General features: G+C 46.0%; 1 protein-coding gene and 1 long non-coding RNA gene across 3 annotated transcripts in view; one reads left to right on the forward strand and one right to left on the reverse strand.

Moving 5' to 3' along the window:
- Positions 1-10,895, forward strand: part of LOC121706744 — a 14,312-nt gene extending 3,417 nt beyond the window's left edge. Inside the window, exon 3 of the long non-coding RNA XR_006031144.1 lies at positions 10,762-10,895. This is a non-coding gene — a long non-coding RNA (uncharacterized LOC121706744). The remainder of the gene's footprint in view (positions 1-10,761) is intronic.
- ctnna2 (catenin (cadherin-associated protein), alpha 2) overlaps positions 1-20,000 on the reverse strand; it is a 406,672-nt gene that overhangs the window by 255,748 nt on the left and 130,924 nt on the right. For both annotated transcript variants that reach the window (XM_042088135.1, XM_042088145.1), the window contains exon 7: positions 13,379-13,582. In XM_042088135.1, the coding sequence (XP_041944069.1) occupies positions 13,379-13,582 (204 nt within the window). The remainder of the gene's footprint in view (positions 1-13,378; positions 13,583-20,000) is intronic.

Genomic DNA, 20,000 nt, shown 5'->3' on the forward strand with positions numbered 1-20,000 from the left:
TCCTTCCTTTCTTCTTTCTTAATTTGTTCTCTTTGTTCATTTTCCTTGGCAGAGCTTCTGTCAGTATAACACATTTTGGAGGAGGACGAGGGAGTTGGGAGAGGATCTACAAGAAGGAGACGCAGAGCTGAGGGTCTCTGCCACCCACAGAAAAAAAATAAATAAATAAATAAATTGTCAGACAAAACCTCAGATCCAGCCCCCTCTGGCGAGCCAGTGGATTATTAGCAAGTGGGGCTGAATAATAGCGGATCCAAAAGCGAAAGCGAATAGCGCAGGAGAACAAAAATAAATGCACCCCCCCCTACACAAAAATCAAACAAAGCCTCCCGGCCATCCCATCCATCCTGTCCACAAGGCCACCAGCGGTGAGGTCGAGAGCAGCCTTGGGAAGTAAGTTCCAATCAACAGCAAAGCTTACATTTTTCACACCTACTGTAAACTTTCTCCCAGAACACTAGCTCTGGGCCCCATGGGTCACCGCGGTTGACATGGGCGTTCAGTGCACACTGATCAGCATCCAAAAAGGCCCTCTGGGAGGTCAAATATCCCCTACCAGCTGAGTCAAGCATGGGGACAAAATGTGTATGCATTACACGGCTTATAGGAAAATGGTCCCGGCCTAGCATTGATTTATCCACTGCTGAGCCTGAGAGAGAGGTTAGCCTTTAGCCTTTAGCGATTTAATACAGGAGCAGGGGGAAGAGGGCGGTTGTTTCCTGCACCCTGGTGTGGGATATGGTGTGCTGGAGGTGCCCTCACTCTGGTTACGGAGACACATTCTGCCGGCAGAGCGTGATGCATGGAGGCGGCGGCATGTGTTGACAGATGGGAGAGCGTCTGTGTGTGTGTTTGTCTGTGTGCTTGTCTGTGTGTGTGTTTGTCTGTGTGCTTGTCTGTGTGTGTGTGTGTTTGTGTGTGTGTGTGTGTGTGTATGTGTGGTGGGGGGGGCATATGATTTATGGGCAGGCGTGGGGGCACTTAAGGCCTCAGAAGTGCTGAGTCTGTAATCACCGATGGGAGGGGTCGGGTGGGGGAAAGATGATGTGAGAGGATGAGGAGAAGATCTAAAGGAACCTCAGCAATCTTTTATGTATTGATAACCACAGAAAGCTTTCTAGGCTCCATACACAACACACTAACACATACAGTATCACATGTACACGTGAGTGCATGAGGAGGGAGAGGGAAGGAAAGAGGGATGAGAAACTGAGAAATACTGTAGTGTGTTTTCATTTCTAGACTTGGCTGTGCACATCACTGAATCAGGCCTCTGCAACAAGACGCTTGCAGCTAGCACACATGGAAATCACGCTCCAAATACTGTGAAGAGTGTTATGTCACACGGAGCTGCTAAAACGCCATAGCCGTAACGGGGAATAATGGCAAGCAGATCGCATCGCTCACACGCAGTCCCTCCCTCCCACGTCTATTCTGCCATCCAGCCAGACAAGGCCTTTTTTATGGTCGAGTGCCTCCGAGAAGCAGTGCAAGCACAATCATGACAACACCCTTCCTCCCAATCTGAAGAAGATCAAGAGAGAAAAACGAGAGAAAGAGATGGGAGATGGAGGGGGGGGGGGTGTAAAAGATGAGTAAAATGGCAAAGGATGAAAAGGAAGACAAGGAAGGGATGTGTGTGTGCATGAGTGTGTGTGTGTGTGTCTGTGTGTGTCTGTGTGTGTGTGTGAGAGAGAGAGAGAGATTGTGTGTGTGTGTGTGAGAGAGAGAGAGAAAGGGAGAGAGAGAAAGAGAGAGAGTGAGTTTGTGTGTGTGAGTCCCAGTCACAGTGCCATACCTGTCAGGCACGGCTGGTGGCTGCCCGGTGATTAGCCGGCAGCCTGCTTGTTAAGCTGCTGTCTGACACGGTGGTCGGCGCTGTGGTGGCAGTGGATTAATGGGATCTCTGGACGGCCAGCCGGCTGGACGACCTCCAGGCTCCTCAAACAAAACCCGCGCGGGCGTCACAAAGGCACACGCCGACCGGCCGACCGCCCACATGCCCAGCCGGCGCGCCAGGGGCAGAGGAGGAGAGCGAGACCCCCCGGAGTGCCCCTGCCTGGCCCCTGCCTGCCCTGGTGAGCGCACTGGCATTAAGGAGAACGGGACCCCCGCTGGGTGGTGGCATTACCGCGGGCAGGCCGACCTGAGCCCCAGGGGCTGCCATCATATGCTGGCATTAAGTGGGCAGAGGGAGCATTATGGCCCCCGACCTCCCCTGCTGTTAGACAGGCGAAGGCAGTACAGTGTGTGTGTGTGTGTGTGCGTGCGTGTGTGTGTGTGTGTGTGTGTGTGTGTAGGAGGTGGTTCATTCTGGGACACCTAGTCCTCTAAAGGAAAAAAAAAAGAAGATGTGTCATTCCCTGGTAGAAGTGTTTTACCCAAACATGTGCACACTTCAAATGAAATCCATTAGGCTGTTTGACATGGACAACACGGTCGCTCCCAACCACTCCCCAGCACCACTGCACCACCCCGCAATGTCCCAGTGTATGAGTACACAAGACACTGAGCCCTGACACTGCAAATGTACAGAGTCGGGCACTCCTAAGCACTCCCAGTCAAAGCCACTGAGTAAAAAAGGGCACTGCTAAACAAACGGCCCGCCAGGGGCATCGCTAGGCAAGCATACATCAGGGCATCGCTAAATAAACATCCCTGTGGGGATTGTGATACAAATGCACATGAGATAAACAAACACACAAACACAGAAACAAACAAACAAACATTAGGGCATTGCCAAACAAACAAACACTCAAGCAATGCTGAAAAGAGCACACACACACACACACACACAAGGGGCATCAATGCACAAGCTTTTTGAGCACTGTGGTATCATAGTACATTAGGCTATTCCAGCGAATACCTCTTCCTAAGCAGACTACCATGCCACTGCAATACAATGGGTTACCCCAGTATTGTGTGTGTGTGTGTTTGTGTGTGTGTGTGTGTGTGTGTGTGAGAGAGAGAGTGGATGTGTGTATGTGGGTGGGTGTGTGTGTATGTGCACACGTCCCCATGCTGTCTGATTGTGTAATATTAATTACCTACTCCTTACTGCAACATAATGCAAGATCCCACAGCCCACATGCACCACATTCTAATAGTGGGCAGCAGGAGATGGAGTAACACAGCGTAATGTGTGTGTGTGTGTCTATGTGCGTGCGTGCGTGTGTGCGTGCGCGCACGCGCGTGTGTGTGTGTGTGAGTACATTTGTTAAATGAGATCTCAACGTGTGAAAATAGTCAGAGAGAAAGGTGCCAAAGGGAAAGAGAGGAGGAGGAGGATATAAAACGAGGAGGAGGAGGCAGCCCCTGATGAGGCAGAGTGAGAGGTGGACGGAGAGAGAGAAAGAAAGGAACATAGAGAGAGAGAGAAAAAGAGAGAGAGAGATGCACTGGGGTAATTGAAACTTGACTTCTTCTATATGTATTATCAGCGGCAGAACAAAAAGCAGTGGGACTCTCGGCAGACTCTCTGCTTACTGCCACACAATGTCTGCATTTCCCACATGACTGTAACAGAGCCTCAATGTGCTGAGCATGTCTCTAAACAATCTACGAGGCAAAGCTAGCACTGTCTATGGAACCCCTTTCAGCTCTCAAATGGAAAGAAAGGAGGCAGACAAAGAAAAAGAGAGATGGGGGGGGGGGGGGGGCATCACCTGTACTGCTGGGGGGGGGGCATCACCTGTACTGCTGGGGGGGGGCATCACCTGTACTGCTGCATCTTAGTGGTCAGCAGCTCCCTGGACACATGAGCCTTCCCACATTTAGATCAATCAAATTGTTTACACAGACACATTTCAAGTGTGTGTGTGTGTGTATGTTTGTGTGTGTGTTTGTGTGTGTGTGCCTGAGATGAACCTGATTGCCTGGAACTAACCACATGTGAAAAAGCCCTTAGGGTGGTGTCAGTAGAGTGGGTGGAGGATCCTGTGACAGCTGCAGGGCTTCAGTTAGCCTGAACCTCAAACTAACTAACGTGATGGGCCCTATCTTTTTTGCCTTAGTAAATTTGAATTAAAAAAACAAAAAATACATTGAAAACATAAACAATATTAATACTACTACTACTACTAATAATAAACAGTATAAATGTCCAGTATCCAGTAAAACGTGTCCGCTCTAACTAGGTTTTGTGACAAAAATGTTTACATTTAAACAATTAATATGATGTATCTCACTCATGTGCAGCACAAAATAGGTTATTCATGAAATAACGTTAAGCATACAATGAAAAGTTAGCTTCTGCAGTCATTTATGACTATGACTTAGACTTTAGCTTCATGTCAATTGTTGTTATGGATATTATCTATTGATTTTAAATTTAGCTGCATAATTAAGATTGACATCCCTGTAACCAGGGATGTAGTGGAGGCTTAACACAAGTAAACACAGTTTATCCACCTCTTATTAGAGTTTATTCACCTCTCAAAATAGTTTGTTCACCAATTGCAACTTTTAACATTAACAAATCACACTGTATTATCCACATTCACAATATGTACACTTATCAACACTTTAGGAACCATTTAATACCACTGGTATTGTTATAAACATTGGACAATAACCTCCACCATCATCAAACCTGTTCTGAATGTCTTTTTTTTAAAAATCCAATACCAGTCCACCTTACCATGATCACAGAATTCATAGTTTACCCACCTCTTATTTAACCACTACAACCCTGTCCATAACTGAAGACATGTTCTTACAATTGAAGACATGTTCTTACTTACTCAACCTAGGAATACATGATATAGGCATATATAGGCCTTTCATCCCTAGATCAGTAAAGTCACTCAGTCTGCCATTTCAGTAGAGTTTACACAGTATTGTCCATGGGGACTGTACTTAGTGCCACACAAACCTTACACACACCTTGGAGGATTGAGACTTGAGCAAAATGACTTGAGCCAAAACACAAATAGGTGAATGTCTCAGCCCGCCAGTGAGTAGGAGGAGAGTGTGGACCAGACGGCCATACAGTACGTTAATGCACTCTCAGTTGAGCTCCATTCTAATGCAGTGTTACATGGATGGTAATTACTGCTGAGCCCAGTCATTCATGTTTAATTCAGCTCTCCTTGTTCATCCGTGTCCTTCATAAAACCTTGAATGACACCTAGAAGTAAACACAGAGTCATCGATTCAGCCAGCACGGTCGCCCAATAAAGACCCGCTATTATCTCCTGAGATGACAGCGTGCAGCAGACACAGTGGAATCTGTGATTTGTAAATGGGGGGCTTGGAGCATTTGGAGAGGGATGACAAGGGGTCCATGCTGAGCCCAGCCACCATGCCTCTCTCTCTGTCTCCTGTGCTGCTGGGGATCCTTATCCTCTCTTCTCCAGAACAAATAACTGATTGGCAGCACAACACTTCCTCTGCAATCAGGGGCACTGGAGAGGGGTGATGAGTCTTGCATCCAAAATGCATCTCTCTCTCTCTCTCTCTCTCTCTCTCTCTCTCCTAAAAGGTTTGCAGTGGTTGGCCTCCATCAGCAACAGCAGCAGCAGCAGTAGAGGCTGCAGGGCAGTAGAGGCTGTTGATTAAGCCCTCTGTGTCACTCCCCAGGGCCAGCCCAGCTCTGCCCAGCGCCGGGGCATCCGTCTTCTTTAAACGGCCAGCAGCCGCAGGGGTGCCACGTCCCGCTAACTGCAAGATTAAGCTCTGCTAACCAACTCCCTAAATCCTGTTTACTGCTTGCATAGGGAGGGGAGCGGAGTGCGGGGGGGGGTGGGGTTGGGTGCAATAACCCTCCCAGTGCCCGGTCCTCCTGCCCGCCCGACCCCAGACTCCCTTGACCAGATGCCAGCAATGCATTACCCCCGCCGATCAATTGATAGATCAGCCTGTCGCGGCTGCCGTAGCTAAATCAAGGAGCGTTGATGATTCAGCAGCCAAGCGGGAGCCCGGCCGCTGTCACCAATCACCGATCACCAGCGGCCCGGACAGGTATGGACATTCGCCTGTCACTTCGGCCTAATTTATGGTCTGTTGGCACATTGATTAACCTTGTGCTGTGCCACTGAATGTTTCGGGAAGGGGCCAGCTAAACGATTAGATGGGACCTATAGTGTGGTGGTGGTGGTGGTGGTGTGTGTGTGTGTGTGTGTGTGTGTGTGTGTGTGTGTGTGTGTGTGTGTGTGTGTGTGTGTGTGTGTGTGTGTGTGTTTGTGAGAGGGGGAGGGGGGTAACAGAGGTGTTTCTGGTGCTGACATCAAGTGCAATTTGGACTCTCCAGAGAGAAGGGATGAGGCCGTGGCAGCAGCAGCAGAGGGTGGGGAGGGGCTCCAGTGGCAGCTCTCTGGGCCGCCTCACTACAATAAATGTCAACTGGCTCGCTGTCTGAAAGCTTTTTTGCATAAACTCTGTGAATTGCTTGGGCCCTCAACAGGTGGTGTGTGGGTTGCTTTGAGGGTTTTTTTGAGAAATGAGTGTGAACATAAAATATTTAGTCTTAGCTCTTTCTGACTCCTTCTCTCTCCCTTCCTCTCTCTCTTTCTCTCTCTTTCTCTCTCTCTCTCTCTCTCACACATACTGTAGAGACACATACACAAATGCATGCACACACACACTCATTCACATAGAGAATCAAGCTTATCACATACTACAACTGTACAAATACACACAAAAATGCACAAATGCATATTTAAAACCACTTACTCCTACTGCAGCAGGGCCCTTCATAAAAGAGGCTTAAATCCTCCGTAACTGCAGCAAAGACACCCAAAATGTGCCAGGCTATTTAAATGTATCTGGCAAATTTTCAAGGAAGCAGAGGAATTGGGGTCAGAGCCATTTGTTTCCTATGACATTGTAATGAGATTTACGCTAGTTCTTTTAGCGCTCTCTGAAGCCTCAAAAGACTCTCGTCTTCCTTGTGTGTGTGTGTTTGTTTTTCCTCCCATCATCATGACCGGGGGCACCTTTTAGGCTCCCAGCTGTAGCTCCCAAACCACAACTTCAGAAGCTAATGAAGCAGCTGAAAATATCTCTGCACAGTCAGTTTTCTCTGAGGTGGTGGGGGGAGAGAGAGAGAGAGAGAGATATAGTCATCATAGCTATACTCATTGGGACAAACACACAATAGAATCCCTACATGCAGAATTCTGCAGATACATTTTACATGTACAGTACAGAGAAAACGGCAACAAATGCATGTAGAGCTGAATTAGGCAGATGCCCACTAATCATTTAGTGTTTGCCTTGATCGCTTTAATGCTTGTGTCAAATCTGACACCATGTTTTCAAAACAATTAACACGCAGGTCTAAACAAGCACTCTGGCCAAAATGACACATTTTGCTTGCAAAAGGCACTTACTCTCTCAAAACATTTAAAACATGCAGCAAAAGCAAATTTTGCATGTAGTCAAATCACTGTGTGATTTCAATCAATCATTACACACTGGACAACAAAATGCAAAACATAGTTCTAAAAAAGAGTTTAAGTCTTAATTTTTGCTGTATGTGCCATTTCTTTCTGGTTGAAAATACAAAATATACTGAATAAAAAATAATTGTATTCATTCCTCCCAAGATGTTACTGTCATTGACACATCAGACCTATAGTAAGCACCTAGACATGACACATTTCATTGAACTACAACTTGTCATTTTTCATTGAAACAGACCTACAGTAAACAGTTTTTATACTGTTTTCTTCACCAAATAGGCAATACAGCACTTTTTCTAAATGTGTCTTAGATCCATAATTGCAAATAACAACATAGAACAGACATGGTATCTCTTATGTATAATGAATGATTGTTGATTGAAGAATTGTGCAAAGGAGATTCACAAAGGTGTATCAGAGATTCAGACTTATGCAAGGAATATCTACGGTAACACCAGTGAATAGATGTCTCCCTTTTGTTTAGCACAGGGAAGCTGAGAGTCTTTGAATGACATCTGTGTTAATTGTTTTCCAAAAGAGTGTGAGAAATGTATGAACTCAAGTAAACCAAATTATGAAGCAATGTAGAGAAGCCTATTTGGAACATTGGGAAGAATAAACTAAATATCAAAGTAGATTATAATGTTTTCTGGCCCTAAACCGAGAATATGAATTAGCAGAATAACTCTCTACTGTCAGAGATAGAAAACAGAGACTGACTCTAACCAAATACAGGCTGTATGTCCACAAATTGGACAACATATCATGGCATTTTCTCCAACAATGTACATACATCCTTCAATCACACAAGAAGCCTTTTCTTCAACACATTCAATTCAGAAATTCCTAATTTTAATCAACTTAATGATGTATCAAAATTAAAGATACTATTAGGAGAATGAGACAGGGCACACACACACACACACACACACACACACACACACACACACACACACAAATACACAAATATACCATATACTGCATTTTATTTTACTTAATTTATTTATTTCATTCTTCCATTCTTTGCACTGATGTGTATATGTGCATGTCCAGATTTATTGTATACTGGAAATAACTTTGGCAATATGAGTACAGCTTTGAGTAATCTGAGTAACCTTGTCATGCCAATAAAGCATTTAGAATTTGAATGTGAATTTGATAGAGAGAGGGAGGGAAAACACATGCTAGTCAGAGACGAGACGAGGGAAGTTAAAAATTAAATAAATCAAAGATGATAATGGTTCTTTAACCAGTCTGTGTGATTGTGGAAGATCAGATGCTCTTCTCTCTCTCTCTCTCTCTCTCTAAATGGTGTAGCCCACAGGCGAACCGCAGCCAAACCTCACCCCCACAGAAAGCCCTTCTCCCAGAGAACTCTCCCAGGCCATGCTCTCCTCTCCTGGATCTCCTAGAGTGAAGCTCACCTAGTTACAGGCCAAATCAGAATTGAGCAACAGCCAAAACACACAGGCTTATGCCCACAGACCAGCATCAAACGTGATTACAAATACACTTGCATACATCCACACAAAAGGAGCCGTTTAGGACATGCAATAAGCACATCCTCTGCCTCGATATTTGAACAAGCTTGTTATACCAGCATGTGGAGTTATCTTCTGGTGATGCCACACCAGGACAGTTGTTGGGGTCGCTAGCAAACAAACACACACACACACACACACACACACACAGAATGATTGAGGATCGGCATAATGACGGGAGGACTTGCCATAGACTAGCAGGGCTCTGGTTCCGCTTTTTTTGACCAGATTGGTCAAGACCCTGATGCTGTGGCAGCATGCACGTTGTCCTCCCACACTTAGGACAAAGCCAGTGGATTACGTATGCTTAATACTGAGATCCACTCGTCCACACACACACACACATGCACACACACACACACACACACACACACACACACTTACATGCTTAATGCCTGAGCTCCACTCCTCCAAGTGTCTGACACTCTGCTGACACCACAGCACTATCTGAGAGACAGCAGACTTACCCTGGCAAACACGCACGCACACACACACACACACAAACACACACACCCACTGAAAAGGCTTTCTGAAAAACCTTGCATACGTCATGAGTCATGATGGGCAGGACTTGTGATTTGTGCTTTAAAAAAGATGCCTATTCTTAGACTGGAGCAAGCACCAAGTGAAATGGGCAGAATCCTTCCATAAACGCTCCTCACGGGGGGCACCTGACAGGCCAAACAGACCAGGTAAACATGTGTGTTGGCAGCGTGATGCTATCTCTGACAGCCATCAGAACGCTTCAGAAGTCTTTGTTTGACACTTCTAGCACATCCACAACATTCTGGTGTGTGGGTGTGTGTGTGTGTGTGTGTGTGTGTGTGTGTGTGTGTGTGTGTGTGTGTGTGTGTGTGTGTGTGATAGCATCCCTGTGTATTCATGGGAGACAGTATGTCACACCTTTATTCAGTGACACTTTACTTTAGCCCTGCTTCATAAAACATTCATAACTGTAACACCGATATACTGACACATCATGACAAGCTCTATTTGCTGGTTTGACTTATGTCATGCCATCATCGGTAACCACCATGACATTTTAAAGGCAAGCTTTATTTCACATCACATGTTATTAAGTTGTCATTCCATCCATCATGTCAGATGCCATATAGGATCATAAATAGTTTGAACACCAGTGCTATAAATACATTTATGACCTGATTAGTTTAGTCTTATGAAGCAGTGTTTGGGTAAAGTGCCATCCTTTCATTCTCAAATGACTATGAGGCTTTCCAAAAACAGGGCCCTCAGAGAGAGAGAGAAAGAGATAGAGAGAGAGAGGTTGAGAGAGAGAGTGTGTGTGTGAATGGGTCTGTGTGTGTGTGTGTGTGTGTGTGTGTGTGTGTGTGTGTGTGTGTGTGTGTGTGTGTGTGTGTGTGTGTGTGTTTGTGTGTGTGTGTGTGTGTGTGTGTGCATGGTTCGAATTACGGGGGGTATTGGGGGGGACCGACCCTCCTAGATGAGACTTGGACCCTCCCAAAAGGGATAAAAATAATAGTTTGGGGAGTACTGAAGAATTTAATAAAATGTAATGTTATCCAATATTGCATGTAATTAAATGCAGCATTGCCATCACATACAGTACCAACAATTCAGGATATAATCTAATGAAATACGATTTTCAAACCCTCACCCCCATTGGGCTGTACCATTTATCTGGTACGTTCAGACTGTGTTCTTTGCTATGATATAATACTGACGAATTAAAACAAATGCACAGTGTAGGCTGCAAAAGCCTGATATGCGTATGGGTTAACAAGCGGTGGCCAACTGGCCATACATTTGTCTAATATTTCACTGCCTTTGTAACATAGTGATAGCCAACCTTAGAAAAACATTGAGTAGCAAGATCCCTATGGTTTAACCGTAGGTCTCCCTTCCACTCAGCGGCCACGACCATTGCTGCTGCTTAGCTTAAAAATCAGGCCTACAATCACACGCCATAGGAGTTCCATAGATATACTGACACGGGAGAGGTTTAATGAGGTGATTTATCATTTTGTGCAATTTCATTCTTAATGTCTAAATAAATGAGGGAATTTGCCCTAATATTCAGAGAATTTCGCATGTAGATTAGTGGTTCTCAACCTTTTTTAAGCAAATGCCCATACACCCATAATTGTAACATTACCTGCAGTTTGTTTGAAACGCTACGTGAACATATAATAATCAATTGGACCTGAAATGTCTTTCCTCGTTGCCATTATTAGAGATCAGCCTTTCTTAAAAGCGTATTGTTGCACAAATGTTTTGTGATATAACACCAGGCGCACAATGCACTAGGCTACATTATATTAAATGCCCTACGCTAAACAACGTAAAGATATTTGTTTTCCAACCGTGAACAAGTATTTTTTTTTTTTATCTGCTTGATGTTTGGTAGGCTTAGGCTATCCAAGAAAAATGAATCAAATGAACCAAAGGCTGGCCTTGTATTAGGCTAGGTGAACTTGGCTATTAAACGGGAGACTTTCTGTGGCCCATCTGTAAACAACTCTGGGTCTTAAACTTAAGTTGTATGTTCGCACCTTGAAACAGTGTTTACCCAAATTCAACCATTCCCATAACGTGTAAGGTATATTGTGCTTGCTAGTATGATTAGTTTCATTTAATGTGTCGTTGAATTTGTATTTCAAAGGAAAATTGACTGTGAACCACAAGTGTGAAATCATGTGTGTAAGCCTATGTAAAATGGAGAGTGATGTCACCAATCGAAATAGCTGTACCCCCGAAGCTCACGGTATAATTTGAACACTGAGTGTGTGTGTGTGTGTGTGTGTGTGTGTGTGTGTGTGTGTGTGTGTGTGTGTGTGTGTGTGTGTGTGTGCGTGTGCGTGTGCGTGTGCGTGTGTGTGTGTGTGTGTGTGTGTATGGGTCTCTTTCTCTGTATGTGTGTGTGTGTGTGTGTGTGTGCATGCCACACTGCATGCCTCAGGGTGCCTCATTGGATAACAGCTCACAGACACACTGCCAATTGCTCTGGAGGCATCAGTGCTCTGACTGATGTACGGGTGGCTTGGACACAGAGGAGCTCACTGTGGAGCGTGCGCGCTGGCAGCCTCTCTCCCTGCCGCACTGCCAGTGCACTGGAGCTAACTGTCCCCGTCCTGTGGATTGTCAGCTGAAGCTTTATCAGAATCTGCACTGCTAATGAGCCAAGTGTGCCGCCACTCTACACCAGGCTTAAACTGACGCAGTGGGATCGTATGTGAAGGAGGGACACCATTTTACATCACTGTGGTTTGCATCTGTAGCTTACATTACGTTTACTTTAGAGGTCATAGAAAGGACGTTTCTGAAGCGATCGTTAAAAAGGCACAGATTCAATCTGAAGGATTGATAAACAGATTATGAACTCAGTGTAGAAAATGTCAGAATAGAAAATGCAAATGAATCTTCTCTGACATCTGGAAAGTATCTCAAGACGAAGCATCTCACGTTCAGCAGTGTGCAGGACTTATATAATGGTTTGCTTCACTAATTGACGTAAAGCTGTGTATAGTGCCAGAGGGGCTCCAGATGTGGACCATGCATTCCTCCTCACTTACGGACACGCAACGCACACAGAAATAGATACACAGATAGAATGGCACAGGCTGAGACAGAGGAGTGAGTAATTGTGTGATCTTCACAAGTCACCCGTGTGACATATTTACTGTATGTCTCCATCCTCATGCCTATTGTGCTCTCTCCCATATGCAGGGGAGGACAGCCATCATATGAGCGGCTTCAACTCATAAACATCAGACAGGCAGCTCCCTCCCTCTCTCCCTCCCTCTCTCCCTCCCTCCCTCCCTCTCTCCCTCTCTCATTCTCTCTCTCCCTCTTTCCTTCCACCCACTCTGCTTCCCCGCCGGCTGCACATGGCTTCACTTGGGCATCTCCATCTCACTACATCAACCAGGGGGTTATCCCCCACATACAGTAAAAGGCAACACACCTACTGGTAAATGGACCTTAAAGACCTCAGGAGAATGGTCAGAAAAGCAGGACATGGGCCTCAGTAGAACCTCCAGGTATCTCAAAATCCCCGGCTCCGATTGCATGGTCTACTAAATGCATATGACAGAATAGCTGTGTCTTTATCAGTGTGTGTGTGTGTGTGTGTGTGTGTGTGTGTGTGTCTGTGTGTCTGTGTATGTGTGTGTGTGTGTGTGTGTGTGTGTGTGTGTGTGTGTGTGTGTGTGTGTGTATTTGTATGTGCATGTATTTGAGTAAATGCACCGGTGTGTGTGTGTGTATTTGCACCTGTGTGCACCTGGTATGTGTGTGTGTGTGTATTTGTGTGTGTATGTATTTGAGTAAATGCACCTGTGAGTGTGTGTGTGTGTGTGTGTGTGTGTGTGTGTGTGTGTGTGTGTGTGTGTGTGTGTGTGTGTGTGTGTGTGTCTGTATGTTTCTTGCAGCAACACATTGAAAAAGCAGACTCACATTGTTCATGTACTCGCTCAGCAGGTCTTGCAGAGCCTGGCGCACAGCGTTGCACTCGGCCACGATGCGCTCGCGGCGGTCATCACGCGTGCAGGACGAGTCGGCCATGAGGGCGGCGCCACTGATGATGCTCTCCAGACGTTCCTCCAGCGAGGGACGGAAGCGAGCCTCGCTGAACGTCAGCGGGTCCAGGATGATCTTATTCTGAGGGAGAGAGAAGGAGACACACAGAGGCAATCGGCTTATTTATTGGGAACATGTCAAAGTCAACTGCTATGCAAGACAGAGGAAGCATACATTGCAATAGATATGTTTAGCTTCAATAAACACATGTCTGTCATTGCCAGTGAACCTACAAACTCCTAAACAATAACAACCAGAGCCCCTAAGTACAGTAGGCGCAAATGTCTCAGCTGGGTATAGTTTACTAATGATAGGTGTTAAGTATGGCATTTATACATTTGCCTAATCCTAATCCAAAATAATAATAATAATAGCATGGATTATGCTGCAGTATCAGCAATAACATCACAAGTTTCAAAGACATCTTCACTCCACTCCACACTCATGTGACACCATGTTCTGTCTTGCCTCGCTTCTTAAGTAGCTTACATCATTAAAGTCACGCAAAAGACTTTGATGCAACTGTAACAGCGTGGCTTATGCAGATGATGTGATAGTGTTAACACTGAGTATCAGGCCCAATCAGTATTACAAAGCAGTGCGACAGCTTCTGAATGATAATGGGAATACTACATAACGGCTAACGCCTTCGACATGCTAATCATGACAGGTGCCTAGGTGAAGAGCATATCAAGCAGACATGGGGCTTAGCACTAGCAAGCGGCCGGAGGAGAGAGAGGAGGAGGGACAGGAGGAAGAGCATGTGAGAATGGCTCACTAGACCCTGACGAACAAATGTTGGGGTGCACAAAAATCCCCCCACTCCCACCCAGTCACCCACACACACACACACACATTTGGCAAGAGAGGGGGCAGCAGAAGGCTCGGGTCGATCTGTAGCCAGAGCCTGGCAGAAAGGTGACCTTCAAGGTTAGCTCTGGGAGGCTGACTCCAGAATCCTCTGGGTTTATGAGGCTTTTAAGCACAGAATGCAGAATACCAGCACTCCCTTTTTATTGTTTAAGTTGCCACAAATCGAGGTTTTTACTATCAGCGGCTGCAGCGAGGAGAAGGGAAAAAGAAATTACCATATTGATGGTGGAGATATTATGTTTTACGGCTGTACAATTTGAATATCCCATTTGCAGCAGTTTGTACTGTGCAGTTTTAAGAAGCAGAGACATGCTGGAATAGGCATGGTTTATTGGAAAAGTGATCACATTAGCAGCATACCTTCTCTGTGCAGCTCAGTACACTGGGAAGCTATTTCATTAGACCCCACATTGCAGGACATGAGAGACTACAAATAACAAATCATGTGGTTTAAACGTAGATCGACACGACACTCTTAAAGTCCTGTCAGTGTCCACTACTGATAGACAGGCTGAGCAAGAAAGAGATGGAGAGAGAGATGGAGAGAGGGAGAGAGGGATGAGGGGGACGGGGAGATGAGATATTTTCACAAACTGCTTCTTGGAGATAACCTTTCTCCTTAATTCTTTATCTTTCTCCTTAAAGGCTGTCTGCAGCTTCCATTGCTCACTCTGATGAGCTCTTTCCGTTGCGACCAACCAAACGCAATAAGCTTCACCTTTCCTGCCATCCCTCCATACAAGAGGTGAATCAAGGAAATAGCAGGTCACGTCATGATGTGACAGCTGCGTGGGATACATAAATCAGCCCTCTCCACTCGCTCAGCGCTAGGCAGCAAACCTGCCACTTTGAGCCTGATAATGCAGCCGCGGCCCCGAGTTCATTTTGTAAGGCAGAATCCACTCTGAGAATGATTGCATCCAGCTAAATGGACAATTCCATTATTTTTGCCTATCTGGTCAAAAAGGCAAGTCACACCACAGCTTTCCAACTTGAACTGATGTATCTATGGACTGCTTATATCAGGCACCCAAGGCCTGATCACAATGCTGCTAATTGCATATCCTGTGTCCTTTGATCATTTGACCCAGCCCTTCACCAGGGTCAGAGAGACTCAAGATGAGTGTTTTTTTGTTTGTTTTTTTACTTTGTGTAATTTCACTGTGTATTAATGTAAAATGTTCATGTTTGGTCTCTAATCCTTGTTATATGGGCAGCAGTCTGGTCATGGTTTCATTACAATCTGAAGTATGTTTTATACTTTATAGCCCAACTAGTCCAATGTGATCTCTGCTGGGCCTTGATTAATGAGGGTGTAGTGCTATCTTGGGGGCTCACAGGGATTTGTCACTGGCAAATGCATAGGAATGAGTTTGAGTATAAAACCAAACACCTGAGAGTGCTCGGGAGCTGCTCTTCTCTTCTCTTCTCTGCTCTGCTCTTTCCCTCTTTGTCTTCCCTTCCCCTTTTCTCTCCCTCATTCATCCCAGGTTTGGTTTTGTGTTTACTTGACATCTGTAAAATTTAAGCTACCGTTTATTGCATTATAAAACTGTTCCTTGTGTGCCCTGCCCTTGCGTTTAACATTTGTTTTATAAACTGTAGTGATATTGTAGGTTGTTTACTAATTACGGAGTCAGATTACGTTAAGTCTAATGCATCTTACTGTCCCATAAAGTTCTGACACGCCTGAACCTGTCAGATGTTTACAATTTGCACTCCTCTGCATCCTGGTGCACAGAGTGGCATGTATATTCACATCCAGGCCCACCGTTTAGATGTGGTCCCGCTATCCCGCCATGTTCCACAAGCGCTTTATTCTTAAGAACTCAATTTGTTTGGCCTTAATGTAGTGGGAGGAAACAGCCCTAATACTTGAAGGGAAATGGCACTGCCTCAGCAACTAAGGGACCTATAAGATTGCCATTATCGCTGCATTGTCTCCATTATAAATCGTTTGTTTAGGCTGCCGCGGCAATCGCTACTGCTTACAGTGCTGCCTTTCAATTTCAATTTGCCATTCTACGTACTGCCCTGCCTTATTATACTGTTTGCAGTTAAGAGTAGAGTTATGCAGGTAAAGCAAAAAAGCACATCCAAAACAAAAGCAGAGCCAAAACAGTTTCACAGATCCAGCCTCTGTGCCAGCGAGAAGGCTCTTGACTGCAGTTCCTTTATACTGAGCCCTGCTGAAAAGGCATCACAGCATGCCTAGCGGTCCCCAGGAAAGGCTTCTTTTTTGGAGTGTAACCACAGAACCTACCGGAACACTGCCACCTCGCACTGAAACATAGAGGCAGGCTGTTTGTCAGACAATGCATAATGAGACTCTGGCTGGTGAGAGGAAAGAGGGAAAGAGAGGTAGAGCGTGAGAGAAGGAGAGAGGGAGAGAAGGAGAGAGAGAGGGAGAGATAGAGAGAGGAGTTGCATTAAGGTTAACCTACTTCAAAAGGAGGGGAAAAAGGAATCTGAGGGATCAAGGGGCTCTGGGATGCCAGAAAAACATGTGGAAGGTGGCACAGAGAGGGGTGAGTGAGGAATAAACATGTGGAAGGTGGCACAGAGAGGGGTGAGTGAGGAATAAAGGGAAGGAAAAAGAAAATGAAATAAAAAGGAAAGAAAATGCAGGAAAACTTGGGAATGAAAGAGAAAGGGATGGGGCAGCAAGGAGACAGAGGGAGAGAGAGAGAGAGAGAGAGAGAGAGAGAGAGAATAAAAATTGAGTGAAAGAGTAAAAAGACAGATGAAGAGGAGAAGGAGGCAGAGACTGCTGGGGATGTGGAGGAGGGCACGGGGAGTCTGGGAGGCGGCTGAGGCCTCCGCACGTCTGTCTGTGCCATTATTAATGGCCGTCTAAAACCAGAGGGTCCAGTCCCAGCAGCGCCTCTCCACAGCCTGACGGCCTACATACGGACAGGGGATGCGGGCCCTGTCCACACACAACAGGTGAGCAGCGGCACAGCAGTGCCAAGTCCAGTGAGTTTATATGTCAGCGCACAGGCAGGGGGGAAGAGAGGAGGTGACAGAGCGAAAGAGAGAGAGAGAGGGGGGGGGGGGGTGATAAAGTGAGAGGGGGCAACACTAACTCAAAAGGCTTACACTGCATATTCTCACCTTCCCCACAGGGATGAGGAGAGCAGGAACATGGAGAAATAAGAGAGAGAGAGAGAGAGAGAATGAAAGAGTGAAAGAGTGTTGCCCTAACTGTCTCTGACATTCACATGCAGCAGAGAGCCGCCCCTGCTCTGGGCCACACTGCCACACACACTTCACCTGTGGGCAGGTTAAAGAGCACCTGCACTCCACACATCTACTCTATTCCCAGACCACAACACACACACACAGACACAGACACACACACACACACACACACACACAGACACAGACACACACACACACACACACACACACACACACACACACACACACACACACACACACAGACACAGACACAGACACACGCACGCACTCCGCCAAGCTGCAGATATAGCACTGTCAACACAAAGACACAGAAAGAAAGAGAGAGCAGGAGAAATACTAGTCTATTCAGCCAACCCTGCAGCCTTGCCTCTGCCTCCAGTCAGATCCTTGGCATCTAGTCCCCTTATTTTTTTTTTTCAGTTTTCTTCCCTTCCTTCTATTCGTGGAATTTGTCGTTTTTATTTCTGTTTTCTCTCCTTCGCTCACACTCTGTCCTCTTCCCCTGTGATTAATTGCCACCTATTACACAAGGCCTGTGCTGACTCACCCATAAACCTCACATCTTTTCCAGCGCCCACACAACAACACACCAGGCAATGGCACTGGCAAATCACACTTGCACATACAACACACAAAGTCAACAAATATAAACCTTTTATTAATTCTACTAACTTTCACTGAAGCGACTCTTCCACTCAAAACGTTGCTTCACTGCGCTCCTGCCGAAATCACCAGACACCACAAGCAGGCAACCGCAGCCTTTCCACAGAGCGCCGTCTTTTTTTTACTCTTGTTGTGGTTTACTTCATTTCTTACGTGCTCAAGATAAGGGTTGGTGGGAAGATTACTAGTTTTCTGGGCTGACAGTATATAAAGCTGTTTTGGCCGCAGATAACCTGATTTATCAGGAAATGGGACTTTTCATTCCTGCCAGAGCAAAAACAGTAGCATTACTCAGCCAGCCTCTTATCAGTCTCGGCTATTATATTTAGGGGGGGGGGGGAAATGAGACAGTGTGAGAGATTTATACCGCCCCGTCCCTATTAGAGTTGTTATCTTTCAATCAGAAATAACAGTATTTGGCTATTTTAAAGCGGCTCGCTGAGGCAAGGACACCTTGATTTAAAAGAGCGTGTGGGGGTGGGAGCTTTGGAACGGCATAATACCCCCGAGATATTTGCCGTGGAAACGCCTCTGATCGTTTACGCACGTACCCTGGATGATGTGTCCACAGGGCAAAGGGTCCCCATTGCTATTCTGTGTGGCAGAGTGACAATACGGGCACTGCCAAGGGGGCAGAGAGGTAGGGTGGGGGGGGGGGGGAGGAGAAAGGCTTGCGTCTCACTGAGGGAGGGGCAGAGAGGTAGGGAACGGAGGGGGGGAAGGCTTGCGTCTCACTGAGGGAGGGTCAGAGAGGTAGGGAACAGAGGGGGGGGGTAGGAGAAAGGCTTGCGTCTCACTGAGGGAGGGGCTGGTGAGTTCAGAGCCTTTTTTTTTCCAGATGCTTTTCATCCAAAGCGACAGCGCAGATACAAGGACACCTACGTGTTTTCTCTGTGTATGAGCTCCCTGCACTCTGCACCGAACCCCTGGCCTCAGTGCCGCCCTGCAGGGGACCTCCAGGAAGTGTGTATCTCTCATGACTTCCTGTAATGCCCTGAGTCTCTCATGACTTCCTGTAATGCCCTGAGTCTCGGGTCCTGCAGCAGCATCAAGCAGCCAGCTTGAGCCCCAGCGACATCATGTCCTAAAACATCACACCCTGCCTCCACCTTGATTGTGAGCCAGACCAGAATGCCCATGCCTACATTTCTACTGTAAAATAAGATATATTTACAGACATGAAGACATATTGAATTGAATATTTATTTGGACCGTTTCCTGTACAGTGTGTGTGTACTGTGCTGTGTCCAATGTTGTGCTGCCATGCTTGTTAAAAATCTGTCATGAAGTGATATACCTGAAGTGATATTCCTGAAGTGATATTCATGAAGTGATATTCAGGTCCATTTCAAGTCCAACAGGCTTCTTCTAAGTGCCTGAAATACCACAGTCACTGACATTCAATCTAACCCCTGAGCCGTAAACACGTCATGGAGAGCATCTCCGAAAAGTCATCTCTGTGCTGCTCAACATAACAGCCAACATGCAGTGAATACAAAGTAACCGAAAGAGGCCTTTCTACCTGTAACTCCACATAAGTGGCTCTTGAGTCCTCATGCATGTTTCATGAGAGCACATCTGTATTGATGGGTAGGTATAGAAAGAAGACAGAAAAGGAGAAAGAGAGGAACGGCAGAGTGACGGAGCAACAGAGAGGTTGCTGACCTCACAGGAGGGAAAAGAGAAGTGTTAAGAACAGCTTTCTTATTTACGGAAGGGAGGTGGAGGTGGAGGTGTTGGTGTTGGTGGTGGAGGTGGAGGT

The sequence above is a fragment of the Alosa sapidissima genome, chromosome 1 (genome assembly GCF_018492685.1).
Source record: "Alosa sapidissima isolate fAloSap1 chromosome 1, fAloSap1.pri, whole genome shotgun sequence".
NCBI lineage: Eukaryota > Metazoa > Chordata > Actinopteri > Clupeiformes > Clupeidae > Alosa > Alosa sapidissima.